Source organism: Echeneis naucrates, chromosome 22 (assembly GCF_900963305.1).
Source record: "Echeneis naucrates chromosome 22, fEcheNa1.1, whole genome shotgun sequence".
NCBI classification, from domain to species: Eukaryota; Metazoa; Chordata; class Actinopteri; order Carangiformes; family Echeneidae; genus Echeneis; species Echeneis naucrates.
The window spans coordinates 6,502,523-6,519,785 of NC_042532.1; the positions used below are offsets into that span (position 1 = coordinate 6,502,523).

At 40.2% G+C, this 17,263-nt stretch overlaps 2 protein-coding genes across 2 annotated transcripts; both read left to right on the plus strand.

Annotated features, from left to right (window-relative positions):
• Window positions 1–3,529: 3,529 nt before the first annotated feature.
• Window positions 3,530–9,079, plus strand: LOC115036451 (alcohol dehydrogenase 1-like). The gene is made up of 9 exons (XM_029494646.1): window positions 3,530–3,600; window positions 5,385–5,486; window positions 5,721–5,862; window positions 6,368–6,455; window positions 6,605–6,824; window positions 6,968–7,228; window positions 7,511–7,643; window positions 8,609–8,747; window positions 8,878–9,079. Exons 1-9 carry the CDS (start codon window positions 3,583–3,585, stop codon window positions 8,909–8,911), a joined length of 1,137 nt encoding a protein of 378 aa, XP_029350506.1. The 5' UTR covers window positions 3,530–3,582; the 3' UTR covers window positions 8,912–9,079.
• A 1,327-nt stretch (window positions 9,080–10,406) lies between these two features.
• LOC115035613 (alcohol dehydrogenase class-3 chain L) lies at window positions 10,407–15,678 on the plus strand. The gene is made up of 9 exons (XM_029493521.1): window positions 10,407–10,443; window positions 10,924–11,025; window positions 12,136–12,277; window positions 12,363–12,450; window positions 12,541–12,760; window positions 13,749–14,009; window positions 14,279–14,414; window positions 15,193–15,331; window positions 15,577–15,678. Exons 1-9 carry the CDS (start codon window positions 10,426–10,428, stop codon window positions 15,599–15,601), a joined length of 1,131 nt encoding a protein of 376 aa, XP_029349381.1. The 5' UTR covers window positions 10,407–10,425; the 3' UTR covers window positions 15,602–15,678.
• The last annotated feature ends 1,585 nt before the right edge of the window (window positions 15,679–17,263 follow it).

Here is a 17,263-nt window from a genome sequence, read left to right on the forward strand (position 1 = left end):
ACAGATGCACATGGAGTCTGTGAATTTGTCCACAAAACTTTCTCTGCCATGTCACTTAGCACTACATTTTTGCACTACTAAGTTTTGGTTTATTCATATCAATATTGTTGCCTCAACAAATGATCAGAACAAATGATCTGGCAGCATTTTTGTGTTCATCACAGTAACACTGAAGAGTTCATTATAGTAAAAACGTCCACAAATTCTAACCTCATTTGTGGACATGGGTTTGGAGGAAAGATCATAAAGTTAAACAGGACGGGGAAGACGTTATCTACCTGCAAGGTAGAAGCCCTTAAATTGCGCATTTTTTGGGAGGGAACCCTTTTTTTTTATTATAAAATAACTAAATCTGACACTCAGTGTTAGATTTTATTATTAAGAACTGTGGTGAGCGAGAGTGGTGTACCAGAAGCTATGAAGTATTTACCAACAATGCCACCAAGGGAGTTTCAGCCCAGTATTTTAATCTCTTAGTACAGTATTTGTGCTAGTTGTTTATATTTCTTTGCTTTTATTTTTTCACCAACCTACAGACGTTCAGTGCTCACCTGATCAGTTTTCTCCCTCTAGTCCCTCTGCCTCAATGAAATGTTTCATGACTTATTTTAATTTGACCATGAAACAATCCAAACATTGCCGGTTTAAACTGGCGTTGAGGAGAAGCTAGTGAGGCAAGGAAGATAGAGGTGGAAGTCTGAACTCACAGTGGAATAAAAATGGGAAGCCACTCAACATGTGCTTTGAGTCACACAGTAGCGACACACAATGATGAAATAAGTATTTATGAATTCAGGAAATTGAAGTCACCCAACCATGGGCCGGTGAAGTCTGCATGAAGGTGAGAGGGTGAGGTGGCTGTGTGCATACAACAAGTTTACACAGCTAAGCACAGCTCATGAATGATATCCTGAACACTTACATCAATTATAAAGAGAAATCACTGCCGGAACTGTGGAACCTGTTGAGAATGGACCTGTATTAAGTCATTATCTTGGTGCACATTGTGGCAACGGGGGTATGCCGTACAGCGCTGTATCACCTATTCAAGGCCAAGAATGACAGCAGCGTCCTAACCGTCCTCAGCCAGGAGGAAGCTGGTATTGGGTGTTGGACCTGGAATCATTGAATTTCCGCCAGGTTTTTTTTTTTTTTTTTTCAGATAAAACACTTATTTGCCGTTCTCCTGAAAAGTGAAATAAAATTATATCAGTTCAGTGTTTCCTCCAGGATTTTTTTCAAAAGCTGGGTCAGGCTCTCTGGGGGCCAACAGCAAAGAAAACAAATGGCATTTGACTGCGGATTTAACTTTTACAACCTATTTACTGGCTGGCCAGTTGAAAATGGCTTTTTCCATTACAACCAATACAACCTATACATCTCAGCTATATACAGTGTCAGATAAAGGTTTAATGTAAAAAGTCAAAAAACTTAATGAAATGAAATTAAATAAAACAATTAAATTCTGTAAAAAAAATTCAATAAATGCAAACAATACATAGTAATCTCTTTAACAGCTAGATTGGGCTATAGAATCAGTGGCAAAGTTTCTGATCTGATTACAGGTGTAACATTAAAATACTCACCATCATTTATGAGTCAGTATAAGGCTAATGATAGCTGACGAGCCTCATCTTCACCAGTTGCCTTTCTCTTCTTAGACAAATATTTACCCATGTTAGCGTATGAGCCCAATGGCCCATTTATCTGAAGATACTGGTTTGAGAGGTAACGTTAGCTGGCCAGCAATACTTTGGAACGTTTATTTAACTTGTAAAATCTATGATGTACGGAGCCCCTAACGTCCCAAAAGCCAAAAGGTTGTTTTTTTTTTAATCTTGTGCACAAAATTTATATTTTGTTCCCTCAAGATTAAAAAAAAAAAAAAAACTTTTGTTATGGTGACCAACCATCCTCTTTTGTCCAGACATGTCCACTTTTCATGTCCTGTCCGGGGCGTCTGGGGGGATTTATAAATTCATGAAAATGTCTTGAAAATCATGAAAAGTCATGAAAATTTTCAATCCATTTTATCCAGTTTTCTATCCATACAGGGGAGTCACACTTTTTCTAATTCTATGGCATCTTTGAGTCAACTTCATGTATCATTTTAGTATCTCGAGGCCGGGCTTGTTTGGAAATCAAACTATTGTCACCCTAACTGTGAAAAATTGACTAAAGAAACGAACACCACCATGTTTCAAACATATCTGAGAAATCAATAAACGATTAAAATCTATAAATGCAACTCACCCGTGGTTTTCAAAACATAGGCCTATTACCTTTTCAGCCTACTGTTCACCTGCTCCCACAAGATAATTATCTTCTGCGCACAAGATAATAACTTGTTCAAACTAAATATTAACTTGTGCACACAAGTGTGTGCACAAGGCTCTATAAAAATGTTATGCAGCCACCTAATGAAACATGTCACCACTTATATAACTCTCTTCTGGGGATAGTGTTTCCAAAGTGGTGGAGGACAGCATGAACAAGAAGCTCAAAGTGGATTTGAGAAAATAATCAGTGTTTTTGATCTAATGAATGTTGAAAAATGGTGAGCTATAATATGAAAGCAATTTTGAAGTTGTTTGTTATGTTAATGTGTGTACACATCCCTCTGGGTTTTGTCTGTGAGAAGAAAAAGACACGCCGAGTCTGTTTGTGGGAGACAAAGCTAAGATGTTATCAGACGTGAGCGGCGGATTTTTAAAATAAGTTTTCTAGGACAAATACAAGTTGTGAAATGTGGTGTGACTCTTTAAAATGTAATATCTTCAAGGTGATCTAATTTTCTTGGGTGGAGGATAACTTTTATTTTCTCCAAATGTCATAACAGCATGAGCTAGTAGATGTTAAGACACCCCGTTAAATTAGCATTGAAATGATGTAGTTTCATGTAATAAAACTTTGACAGATGTTGGTGCCTTTTGTGATTTATGGTCCTCAAATCTCCTCAACTGAGACAAAAACGTGCCTGTCTGGGGTTAACCTTTTAAAATCCGCTTTATCGCAGCAAATACAGGATGACAGTTTGATACTTGCAACCTAAAATACATGTACAAGTACAGATATGACAGAATAAATGGACCGAAGTCAGTGGAAGTAGTGTGATCATTAGTCTCTGTCATTTTTCCCTTTTTCACTTAATGACGGGGCACAATACTATGAGGACAAAAAGCCCCCAAGAAGGATCAAAGCTGCCCACCATTTCCCACCATGTTAGCCTATTCTTTTAAAACTCTTTTAAGCTCTTTAAACTCTTTTAAAATTCTTTTAAGTAAAACATATTTAAATAAGCCTCTAAATCTCAAAATGTAATTTATTTAATTTGATCATTATTTTATTTCAATAATTTCGTATATTTAAAGTGCATATTTACGTGATTTACAGCCAGTGTCCTGTTTTCGTTGGTTACTAAGTGCAGCCAATCCCTGCCCAAGTGAACTTTTTCTGATTTTTACTGGAGCAGCAAGACGTGAACAGGAACTGTAGTTCAGACTCCCCCTCATTACCGTGTTCCAGCAGCAGACTTCTCTCAACTCCTCTCTTGCTCATTTTTCATTCATCTTTTCGCCAAAAATGGCCACAGCAGGCAAGGTGAGTGCAATCCACCATTTATCTGGATGTCTTTTCATGAGTTTATTTCATGAACACAGATTTGAATCTGTATATATGAATCATATATTTAAGCACACTGTGAAACTTCATGCACAAGATACGTGTACCAACATCACAGTAACAGAACATACATAGACGTTCATTCAAGAATAGTATGTGCAAATGTGTAGTGTAGATAATCCATGTTTGTGAATCTGATTTAAATTCAGTGGCCAGATGGTGGGTGAGTGTAATATCATAATATAGACAAATGTGGAAATTCCTCCATGTGCATTATTTTGCAGTGTTTAAATATGCAATTTGAACAGAACGGCTCTGTGTAAGAATAATTTTACGTCTCTCTTTTTTCTTTCTCACTTCTTACAAAAGCAACTTACTGATGTTGTGAAGGCTGTTTGTGGGGAGATAAAATAGCTCATCTTTCCACAGGGGATGATAGAGATGGCAAACTACTTAACTAATGGTGGTAGATTAAAGTCCACAAAGTTGGACTTTTAACTTTTGCTTTGTATTAACTTTTTTGTTTTGGTTTTTCGCTGCTCACTGGCACAGCTGTGAAAGATTAAACACCAACGCAGTGAAATAAAAAGACGGCTGTCAGCATTTAATCCCAGTCAAACAATTCTATGCCCTCACCAGCATCGGTCTGTCGGGATTTGTTTCGCTGATGTTCTGTCTTGTTTGGTAAACAAATGAAACCTTATGAAAGGATGCCATGAACAAGAAAAGTAAATAGTACGGTTGAGGTACCGATATAGCAATTTTCACAAGTAAGAATAATAAGAGTCAGTATCCATGCTGGGCGGAATGAGAAGCCTCCTCAGGGCGTCCTGTGATAGGACAGAGCGCAACGCGTCATACCGAGGAAGCCACGCCCACCGGAGGAGAAATATTAAAAAAAACATTGTCCAGCTTAAAACGTGATTTCAACATGGCAGATCATCACTTAAACTAAGAGCGATACAAAAAAAAAAAAGTTAGGCTACATCATCATTTTAAAATAGCTTTTTAGAACCCAAACGTTTCAAATCTGCCCCCCTTTATGGGGTACACACTCGATTCGTAACAGAAGCGGTGCTACATGCAATGTTTCTCCACCAGTCCGGCTTTTTCCCTTAGTGTCATACAAATTAAGCTGTAGATAAATACATATATACATATATATCAACCCATATCAATTTCAGGATTAAAAATATAACTTTCGTGTAAACCACGCCCACTTCTGGTATGTCCGAGTCAGAACTGGCATACAGATACAGATACAGATACGGATAGTGGCGTGCTTGTTCATCCCTAGTGAATAGTTTTCCTGCACTTAGTTTAGGAATCCAGTCTGGGTTATATGCTGGGTGGTGGGCAACACTGAAGTTACAGAACGTAAATCCACTTTAACGAGTACAGCTGCAGCTGTTTGCTATAGGTCAAACGAATGAAAACTCCAGCTCTGGAACTTATAGAATAAAATAGATTTTTGCCCAACTGGGGGCTAGCAAAGGTACAAGAACAGAGGGTAGGAACATGGTCCATTTCAATGTCTAGCTAGATTCGCCCAACGCTTCAGGCCGTTAGGAATTGGAATGTGTGATATCTTGGATGCAGCAGAATCTAGTAGATAAAGTGTTTCAAGTTCAGCAAGTTTGTTGTTGTTGTTGTTTTGCTTTTTTGTTTTTTTTAACAAACCCGGGGTCACAAAGTGATCCTTGGAGCATCTGGAAAAAGTTTTAACTGCAACATATTCCATAACTCATAGTGCTCAATTTCAGGTTATCAAATGCAAGGCAGCAGTTGCCTGGGCTCCCAGAAAGCCTTTGGTGATTGAGGAGATAGAGGTAGCCCCGCCCCAGGCCAACGAAGTCCGCATCAAGGTGAGAGACCCCTGACTTCCATGTACATACCTGGTGTGTTGCAACACTGTTGTTATTGGGGGTGGTTAGTGTTCCTCCAGATCAAAATAACCTGTTTAGTACAGCTATTAATATGCCTTTTGAGATATATTAGATATTAGTGCTAAAAATGAAAATCAGTAGCGTGAAAGCATCTCTCCTGATTGGAAAGTCAAGCTCATCAGTCTTTCCCTGTAATTGTCGTTGTGTTTTCAGATCGTGGCAACTTCAGTGTGCCGTTCAGATCTGTACTGCCTTTTGGAGAATTTGGCTGATATCTGCTACCCAGTGGTCTTCGGCCATGAGGCAGCTGGCATTGTAGAGAGCGTCGGGCCCGGAGTCACTGAATTTCAGCCAGGTCCATTTTTAATTAGTGAACGTTTGGGAAATACACTAGCTGTGTGTAGGAACTGGAATGTGTTTACTTCAGCAAGAGGGGCTTTAGAGGCCGGCCTGATGCCGTCCAAAGTGATCAGTTTGGGGTGTCACTTTTATAACAGATCTGAAAAAAATATCTGTATATGTTCAGGCTGCAATGATCTGTTTGAGTTCAAAATGGACAATCTAACAGACCATCTGAGAAACAATGTGTGAAACCATTTTGGATTCAACACCACAGATGGCAGGATTACCCACAAGAGTGAGGCCTTACATAAGGTACTGAATTGCAGGCCAATGAATTAAAATAAAGGATGCATATCTTTCAATACATTCTCCGTGTTGCTGTTAACACATTGTAACTGACGTAACAGAAGTATGAAGCTGACACTTGGTGAGGTAAACTGAGGCGTGTTTTTGTGTTTCTGAATTTATTTTTGCGTCATTCTACAAGTTTGTGTAAAAGTCATGTTTTTGACTTTCAGGGGACAAGGTGATTCCCATTTTCTTGTCCCAGTGTAGAGAGTGCCGCTTCTGTAAGAGTCCAAAGACTAACCATTGTGAAAACACGAGGTGAGCTTCTTTAATATTTGCCATCCCCTCCATCGCCTCCTCATTCTTCATTCTGCCTTCATTCATTTAAACACGAAGACTTTATTCAGGATATCTACAGGTGCTGTCTGATGAAGACATTTTTCTATGTCAAATATTATCTTGTTCAGCGCCCTTCTTATTAGAGAGGGGATGCCGGGGCCACCATCCAGGCTCTCCTGTAAGGGGAAGAAGTTGATGCTCTTCGGAGGAACCAGCACCTTCTCTGAGTACACTGTGGTGAACCAGATCGCTGTGGCTAAGATCGACCCCGCTGCCCCTCTGGACAAAGTCTGTCTCCTTGGATGTGGGATTTGCACCGGATATGGAGCAGCAGTTAATGTTGCCAACGTACGAATGGTTGACTTCTGGGGACAGTTTAATCAATGATGATGTTTTTATTAATATTGCTATTTACATTAGACTGTTTTCTGTCATGACAGAAAGCCCTCCAATGCACAACATCATGTTGACACAAGACTCTTTCATTAAAGGTTGAGCCCGACTCCACCTGTGCCGTGTTCGGTCTGGGAGCTGTGGGTCTGGCTGCAGTCATGGGCTGTAAGGCTGCAGGGGCCAAGAGGATTTTTGCTGTTGACATCAATCCAGATAAGTTTGAGAAGGCCAAAGTGTTCGGTGCCACCGACTTCGTGAACCCCAATGATCACAGCAAACCCATCAGCCAAGTGCTGGCAGAGATGACTGGAGGAGGAGTGGACTACTCTCTGGAGTGCGTTGGGAATGTAGAAATCATGGTGAGGACATTTGTGTGTTGTGCAACTCCCTTTTGAGACTGCAGATATTGAGCATCAGCTGAGCATGTCTTGTTATTGTTATTAGTCAGGACCTAAATGGGAATAAATTCTGTTTTAATCAAAGTCAACTGAGCTTATGGGTTGTTTTTTATTCTCCCAGCACTCAGTGTTGAAGAAATGCTGAGTCATTAGGTTACATGTTTCCTCAGCGTGTCACGCTGCACGTCTATCCTCCTGGTAGGAGCCCGCTGACCCTGTGACCCTGTGTTTCTCCTCATCTAGCGCAGCGCCTTGGAGTCCTGTGTTGTGGGCTGGGGCGTCAGTGTCATCGTTGGCTGGACGGAGCTGAAAGACTTGGCCACCCGACCGGTTCAGCTCATGGTTGGACGCACATGGAAGGGCTGTCTGTTTGGAGGTGAGGCTAAAATGAATTTGTCTTTATGACATTTATTATTTATTTGATATCCATATTTAGTTCATGTTGTATATCCACAATATTTATGAGCTGGATTACAACAAAAATGCTGATCTGTTGACAAGAGATAAAAAAAAAATATGTAAAAGTATGAATACATTGATTGCACAAAAATGCAAATATAAAATTCCAATAGAATAAAAAGTAGATATTTTTCAGCACTCTGATAGAAGTTTAATCATCAGTGTTGTCACTTAAATATGTAATAAGTAAACACTTACTTGACTTTACTGATTGCAGTTAGTTTCTTGAAAAGTTCTTGAAAGCTGATTCTGTGGATTAAACTGCAGTTCTGCCGGTAAAACAACATTGGAGGCGTAATACTCGATCTAACAGAGAAATTGCAAGGTAAATTAGCTTTAATGGTGTTCGGTGCCTGTTTTTCTTGGCCTTTAGAGGATAGTGTAGCTACTAGTTCAACCCTATGACGCCCTCTGCTTTGAGCTAAACATCAGAATGTGTCACTGGTTGTGTTGTAAGCATCAAATACTCTGTCTTTTGTTTGTGTGTGTGTGTGTGTGTGTGTGTTGATTGAGTCGTGATGCAGTTGGCTACACCTGAACGTGGCCCTTTGCAGATGAAAGACATTTAGCATTTAGACATTTAGTACTGGCGTCTTGACAAGTATTAGGTGAGTCCAAGAATAGAGCCTTTTCCGACCCATACAGGACACGTGAGCACATACACCAAACACACAAACACAGAATCGAATGCACGTGCACAAAGACACACAAAAATGTGTTATCGTATATAAAAGAACCTGATAGCAACGGTATCAGTCGTCTTCTGTAATTCCACCGATGGCTATAATGAATCTCTGGAGATGAAAAGCCTTTTGTGCTTTTGTCTGAAATGACTCAAATAAGACTGGGCTTTTTTGTGAGTCCGTGTGTTTTGTAACGCAGGCTTTAAGAGTAAGGATGGTGTGACTCAGATGGTTAAGGCCTACCTGGACAAAAAGGTGATGGTGGATGAGTTTATCACTCACAACATGACGCTGGACCAGATCAATGACGCCATTGAACTGATGAAAGGTGGCAAATGGTAGATGTACATTCCAATACTTTTTTCATCATAAATCACTCAATAACATCACACGCACAATGGAAACAGGCGAAGGTCTGCTCAGATTTTGTTTTTTTGTTGTTTTTTTTTTTTCTTCTCTTCTCTGCAGCATCCGAACAGTCCTGAGTGTTTCTCCAAAGTAAGACCAACAAAATGATCATTCAAATTTCACACAAGAGACACGTCGGATGTCCTAACAGGCACGTACAGTATGCTGACTGGATTACACGCAGACTGTTTGTGAGAACTATCTACTCTGTTTATTTGATGATCTAAACAAGCATGATTGTTTATGGAGCAAAATAAAATGTGTAAACAGATCAGGGTCTCTGACCTGCTTGTTTGGCTCTTCTGGTTTGATTTAAATGACACTTGATAGCTCCTAAGCCAACTATTCCCTGACACCAAAATTTAGTGAACGCATCCCATCCCCCCCACCAAGTTTGGCGCAAATTTATTGCCAAGATTTTGCATAATCCTGCTGACAAATTAATAAACAGAGAGAAACAATTATTTTTTGAACATCAGTAAAAGTTTTCCATTCGTGTTTTAGCTGTAATTTACATACACCATTCAGATATGTATTTATTTGTATGCTTTTTTCATTTTATTAATGTTTGCTTAGTTCGGCATGAAGAATTGTTATTATTCTGCTACAAGAGGTTCCAGATTTTGTTCATGAGACCATAAAGCAGCATGTAATTACCGCTATTGGTGGTATCCGTGAGATTTTATGGTAAAGAAAAAAAACAAAACAAAAACGCTGTAATTATCTCACTTCAGTTTATACAATATTCATCTATTGTCTTGTAAATCAGCACCAAGATGCAAAGATAAATAAATGAACACAGACCTGGGCCAGAGTCCGACAGAAGTAGCAAACAACATCATTACATTATTCACTTTCTAACCTGGTTTGTAAGCCACATTAGGGATGAGCAGAATTATGAGTTCGATAACATTAGAACATTTTCTTTCACAGCAGCAATCAGATTATATTGTCTGGATCATTATGGTTGCATATAAAACTACTGGACTTTCAAAATGAAAATTAAATTGAGAGATATGTATTTTTCCCAATGGCAATATACTTACCCTTCTACTATCCTTTACCTTTGTGTTTGCTCTGAAACAATACTGATTATGATAAGGAGCTGGTCTATTTTCAGGAAATAAGAGAAGCTAAATGTGATTATGGCTATGATTGCTACAGGACCAAAGCCCCATAACGTCATAACAGATCCAAAAATGTACAGCATGATTATCAATCCTGAGAAATCCTTTCTTTCCATCTGCTTTTTGGCTCATGAATTTTGAGCTAATTAATATTAACAAGCTACAGTCCTTTCTTTGAAGGAAAATGAATTTGAAGGACACGACAAAAGTTAACTATGTTTATAATAATTAGTAGATCTGAACTAGAAGACTATCTTGTGACTACCTTGGATTTATCAAAAAAAAAAAGAAAAAAAACTGCTGCGGTGTTAGGAGATAAGAGGGAGTAAACGCATTGTGTGGAGTGGAAAGATCAGCAGCAGCAAGGCTTGGTTGAACACCCAGCCCCATGTGGGTAGGGCCTCGCCATGATTGGTTCAAACCTTGATAGACCTTTGGCTCTTATCCAGCACTGTGAGTAAAGTTCCACTTGTGAAAGGACATGGCGACTACTGGAAAGGTAAGCATGCTGACTTCTCCTATACAGCACTATAAGTACAACAAATGTCACACGAAGAACACTGTCAGGACCAGCTGGATCTTTTATCTGCTAGGTCAAATGTTTACAGAGCAGAAGGGATATTTACTCTACAAAGATATGGAGGTGGGGCTCTAATAGACAAAAAGCAGAGTTTGCCATGTCTCTGGGAAGTCTTCCCATTCAAACGTCCTGTTGTTTCAGCATTTCTACGCGACAGCTGAGAAAAACATCTGCGGCGGTGCTCAATAGTTGAATTAAATTCAGTGGGTGGAGGAACAGAGAAGAGGAACTGATCGGACTGTGATTTATTTTAGCCCAAAGAAGCCAACTGTGATTTATTCTCCTTCATTCCCATAAAGAGACTCCCTCTGCTATAGCACTGAATTGAGTTAAATGTCCAGAGAGTTATTATGGTGACAGATTCCAGACCAGCTGAAGTATCTGGGTGTTGTGTTGAAGGTGATCCAGTGCAGAGCTGCAGTAGCATGGGAGGCTGGGAAACCTCTCGTCATGGAGGAGGTGGCAGTGGACCCTCCTAAAGCTGGGGAGGTTCGCCTTAAGGTAAACACTCAGGCCGGATTTCAGTTGCACTTACACTTTAGTCACCCCTTCATGTGTGTGTGTGTGTGTGTGCGTGTATGTGATATAATGATCAGCTCATTTTCAATGCTTGTCTGTTTTAACCAGTGGCGGCTGGTCAGTGGAGGGTGCTAGTTAACCCATCAAATCAAGAGATGAAAATCAAAAGAAAAAACAAACATGCGTGTAAGGCACAAATAATTATTAAAAGATTGTGTTGTTTCTGTCTGTGGGTGGCTGTCAATAGTAATTAAATGTTGCTTAAATATTAATTTGGTTCTAAAATTGTTTTTATTTTATTTTATGCACTTCCTGAAGTGAAGCATTCATAATGCAGAATCCAGTGTAGGCCCTTGATAAGCATGTGACCTGAGGCTCTCTTTTAATTGGTCTGAATTAGATTCTTCACGACACGCGCACAGATGCGTCTCGCATGCATCTAAGAAACATCAGCAGCGAATCAGCGATCAGTATCGTGTCGTGTTTTTTTTTTTTTTAAATCTAATGTGATTCGACAATTCATTCCTAGATTTTGTGTATTATCAAATATGCGAAAGGAAGGAACGTTATCTTTGCAAATAATACAAATTCCAGACGGAACAAAGGAAATGTTCATGCTTTTCTTCCCTCTAATGTGTAAAACAAACAACCCAAAACAGGAAGAAAAAAAAACAAACTGCAAAGAACAGTGGTCTTGTTAAAATGTTTATGTCCAGTTTTCTTTTTTCGCTGGTTCTTCACCACTGGTTTTCACCCTTCATCAGGCAAGTGACTAAATATGGTAACTTCTGCTGAAGGTACCATATGAGTCAAAGTCAGTCATTATCTGACACTACAGTGTACTTCACACTTCCATAAGTTGCTGCATGTATGTGCTGTGTGTTGTCGCCTTTATTCCTCATACAGCATTACCTGATGTCTGCTCCTTGTTTTAATACAGTCTGTACACCAATAATATCATTTCAATTTAAAAATATGCTCGCAAATCACTGATGCTTTTAATTAAGTCGTAAATTTAAATAAGCACTAGATAAGAATTGGCACCTGACCTGGAGACAGAAATTCTCAAAGCTGATGGATTGTGCATTTCAGGTAGTGGCCACAGGGATCTGTCACACCGACTCATACACGCTGAGCGGCTCTGACCCTGAAGGAGTGTTCCCCGTAGTGCTGGGCCATGAGGGTGCTGGCGTTGTGGAGAGCGTTGGAGAGGGAGTCACAAAGTTTCAACCAGGTTGCCTTCCCTCCTCATGCAACATTGAATATATTACAAAAGAGGGAATGACGTTGGCAGTAGTAACACTGTGCTTATATTTCAGGGGACACAGTCATACCTTTGTATGTTCCGCAGTGTGGAGAGTGCAAGTTCTGTAAAAACCCCAAAACCAACTTGTGTCAAAAGATCAGGTAAGTCTGGGGTCACAGCTCCTCTGAAATACCTTCTTGCTTTGTGCTGTTCCACTGATCAGCTTTTTTTCTTTTTTTTTTTCATTTCAGGCTTACTCAAGGCAAAGGCTTAATGCCGGATGGGACAACCCGCTTCTCCTGCAAAGGCAAGAGCCTTTTCCATTTTATGGGTTGCAGCACATTCTCTGAGTACACCGTGGTGGCTGATATCTCCCTGGCCAAAGTGGACCAAAGAGCCCCTCTGGATAAGGTCTGCCTGCTGGGCTGTGGGATCACCACTGGATATGGAGCTGCTTTAAACACAGCCAAAGTAAGCAACAACGTAACATGAAACTTATTGCAGCCAGGCTCTGATATCCACTGTGAGATATTATGTGGAAACATATAAACGTCAGGCTCCTTTTTCCAAATAATGGGGGAAATAAAAAGTAGGTTAATAGCAAACTATGAGTGCTGTTAATGGTTTATTAAGTGTTTTGTCATTTTGATTCAAATCTCTTAGTGCTTGTTGTACATTTTCTCTCTTAAACATTGCATCCATATATGTCATAAAACTCCGGTACCCTTGAGTCTTGTGTCAAGGAGACACAGATTTAGTGCATGAATAATTAAAAGGCAGTTACAAGTTGAAGTGTGCAGAATTGCTCTTTTGAATACATCTGATTATCCTCTCAGCACATTGCCAAGCCTTTTAGCCTGAGCAGCCTTGGACACTTGGTCATGTTGAAAACAACAAATTTCTCTTTGTGCCAAGTTGGTCCAAAAATCAATAATCCATTCCAGCACGCTGTGAATTGCCTATTATTTAGCCCCACCACTTTGTAGGCACGAACACTTTGATTTTGATTGACCTTTTCTTTAGTGCCACCATGGTGTTCACATTTGGGTTTTTGAGTGAAATGCCCCAACGACAACATTACTCAAGAATAACTAATTTTGGTCATCCACCGACTTTACATGCAGTACCATCAACATTGGTTCGTAAATTTTCATTCTAAAGTATTAGAAGTATAGTATTAAAATACTAACACACAAACTAAGGTGAAGCCTTTGCTCCTTCCTACTTAACAGCAACATGTGCATACATTTGTATTGTAAATGGGAGCCTTTATTAGTCATTTAGGTCCCACACAAAAAGCCTAGCCAACATATGCAAAACGTGTTTTCCTGCCCTAATGTAGCATTAACTTGCGGGGTTAAAGTTGTGTTATGCTCCCTTCAGCATTATTCATATTTCTGCTGCTGTGCACTGAGATGCGTTGACCTCTACTTTCCTCCTGCCATTGCTCTCCCTGCAGGTGGAGGCTGGGTCAACCTGTGCGGTGTTCGGCCTGGGGGCGCTGGGCCTCGCAGCAATCATGGGCTGCAAAGCAGCTGGGGCAGTCAGGATTATTGGAGTCGATCTCAACCCGGACAAGTTTCCAACCGCCCGGGGGTTCGGGGCCACGGACGTCGTGAACCCAAAGGAGCACAGCAAGCCGATCCAAGAGGTCCTGGTGGAGATGACAGATGGGGGCGTGGACTACTCTTTTGAATGTGTGGGCAATGTGGCCATCATGGTGAGAGGCAAAATGAATTAATCTGCTAATGAATAAAAATGCAACTATCTTTAATGGAAGGAAACAAAACAAATAAACCAAAAAAATAAAAAATAAAACTAGCACCTGTTTGGGTAGCATCACAAAGCTCACCAAAGAAAGAAATCCCTGCACACAAGGCTTTAAAAGAGAGTCGTCAGTGTTGAAATATATTAGGGGCGAGTTTGTAGTCAGCTGCTCATATGATCAGACTGAGGTGATAATGTCCTCACGCTGTTTCTTTATGGCAGAGAGCAGCCCTGGAGGCCTGCCATAAAGGATGGGGCACCAGCGTCATTATTGGGGTGGCAGCAGCCGGACAAGAGATCTCCACCCGACCCTTCCAGCTGGTCACCGGACGCACATGGAAAGGCACTGCCTTTGGAGGTAACTCAGTTGTCATGAGGACTTTTTTTTGGATTATATTTGACCTTGATTCAAGATAAGGTTTTTGTGCTGATAAACTAATAAAAGTAAATCAATCTTTTTTTATTCCATATATATATATATAAAAAAAAACAACAAAACAGTGAGTCAGCAGCATCTTAAGATTTCAGACATATCGTCATAACAAGTGTATTTCCAACAAGTGTTTGGTCCACTGTGTGAGCATGGTGCATGTCGGGCCTGTGTTTTCAGCCATGCTAATGGTGTAGCTCTGGAGGTGTGGACGAGTTGGTCAGTCCAATAATATGACAGATTGCCACCAGCCATTGTACAATCATTCATGCCTCCGGGGAAACTCACGTCACTCTTCCTGTTGCAACAGTTGCATGTGTTATTTTTTTTCATTCCTTTAGCACTGAATTCCAGTGCTTTTTCATGCTATGATCCAAACCGAGGCCTAAAGAAGTTTACCTCCTCCACGTTCTCACACCCAGCTCTCACATAATGAGCACAGGCTGCACAAAGCAAACTACTCACTCCTTTTGAGCACTAACTGTGTTGTGACTCAGGCCGAAATCCAGGCTGTTACAAAACTTTAAACTGACAAACACGTAGGCGTAGTTTTAGCACACTTTGTTTCCAGGTGGTCATTTTTGTGGAAACTATGTTGTGTAAATTTCTGTAGCAGGATATGTTGCATGCTTCTTCACTTTCCTGACATTTACTTTGCTTTAACAAATGTGTGAGTCAACGGTGGCACTTTCACACTTTCTCCCAGGATACAAGAGTGTCGACAGTGTTCCCAAGCTGGTGGAGGAGTACATGAACAAAAAGATCAAAGTGGATGAATTTGTGACTCACACTTTGCCCTTCGAGAAGATAGCTGATGGTTTCAGCCTCATGCATGCTGGGAAGTGGTAAGCCTTGATTCAGGATACGTGCTCAGGTTGTTTGTTATGCTAATGTGCGTGCTGCTTTGGTGTCCCTCAGGGTAAAGTCTGCCAAGACCTTATCCATCACTGGTGCCTTCTGTTGAGGATAGAGATGTGATGAGATGTGCGAAGCCTTGAGATGCCTTCGTTCAAATAAAAGCACCAATTGTGTACTTTAAGCCTTTGAAAAAGTCCTACATTCACGGACTAATCCCATTTTCCTCTTTCAGCATCCGTGTCGTCCTTCAGTTCTAGACGCGGAGGAGTGAAGAAAACCAAAATGTCACTCCATGTTTACTTTGCTTAGTTTAATAAATAATCATTCAGCTCCCTGTCTGAGTCGGTTTCATTTGAACAATGCACAGTCAGACACCTCTTTGATCTGCATTTCCCCCCCTGAAGGAACACACGGAGAAAACATTGTTAAGAGATAAAACAGAGGAACCAAAACAAGATTATTCAGAAATATCTTTTGATGTAGACTGAATGAACAATGAGGGAGTGCAACAAACAGCCGAACGGCACTGGTGTAGGCAGGTCATTAATCGATAAAGACTTGGAAAAGGGGAGCAATACCAGCACAAAGGTCTGATCAAGTGTCATGCTGGAAACTGCTGCAGATAGAGTCTGTAACGTTGAAACAGTTGCAAAGCGTCCTTTAAGCATCATCTCTGTAGGGTTTGGAGCGCGGGGAATGTTTTAGTCTCTTGCCTGGTTTACAATGAGCACACAAGCTTTTCACTGTAAATGGAAGTCTCTCTGACATTAGGGGGAATTCACTTCCACTTTGAAAATGCTCACTCAAACTGTAACCAACTCGCGACGTGAGGATTGGAGCGACGCCTTGTACCCAGCTGTGCTGCTAACATAAAACTTGTCAACAGCTCAGCAAATATCCATTTGGCCTAGGCAGTATTTCTGTGGTGATGAATGCAGGTCTGAGTCAAGAAATACCCAAAGGATGTAGGTATTTAAGATTCATGAATGAACCAGTCTCATTCTCTCCACCACAGGCTGGATTTAGCAAAGCATAGATGTAAAGTAATAGATGGCATTTTGCAATAAAAAGGTCAAACAGTAAGTAACCATTTTGTAATTTAACCATATGTGTAATTTATCCAAAGGTCAGGAATTTGGTATTTCAGGGGACTAGGCGGAGGATAAATGCTATTACAGACTATGTGTGTTGCAATAACGTTAATATAAAGTAGACAGAAGAAGCCAAAATGTGCCACAAAACTGAAATGTCTACAGCACAAAGCTCAGACCTTGTTCCCCTCTCTTTACTAATAAACTGTAAACACAAAGTGAAAATGCCATGAAAGCTAAATTTTAGAGATAAAGTTTAGGGTCAAACTTTTAAGTAAACTACATGAAATCCCGCATTAATAAAAAGATGCAAGGACTGCACATCATTTGTTGATTGTTTTGTACTGAGTTTATAGGCAAATTAGTATATTCCCCAAGATATCAACTGTTCCTTTAATCACCCAAAATATTGCAAGCTAATGTAATCCTGTAATGTTGGAAAACCAAGTACACTTAGCCCAATACCATCACAGTCAAAACCTATTGCATCTCTTTGTCTTTGTTCTACTTTCTATGACATCTGAAATGTCTGGCTTCTGTCCTGACATTAGTTAATTGGTACAATACTGCTGATAGGCATGTTATTAAAGAATCAAGAATTTCCTGTGCTGTTGCACTAATTTGCTGATTTGTACGTCCAACAATTGAAGCTTGTGCTGCTGTGGGCTGTCTGCACTGTGAGGATGGCTCGTGACACTTTGCACAATTTGTTCTAAATTACGAATTTAGCAGGATAGTTTGGCAAAAAGTATGGAAAGTACAACCAGCCTTTTCTATGACAAGATGGCACACTCATATTACAATTACTCCGTTCTTCATTGGCAGCAT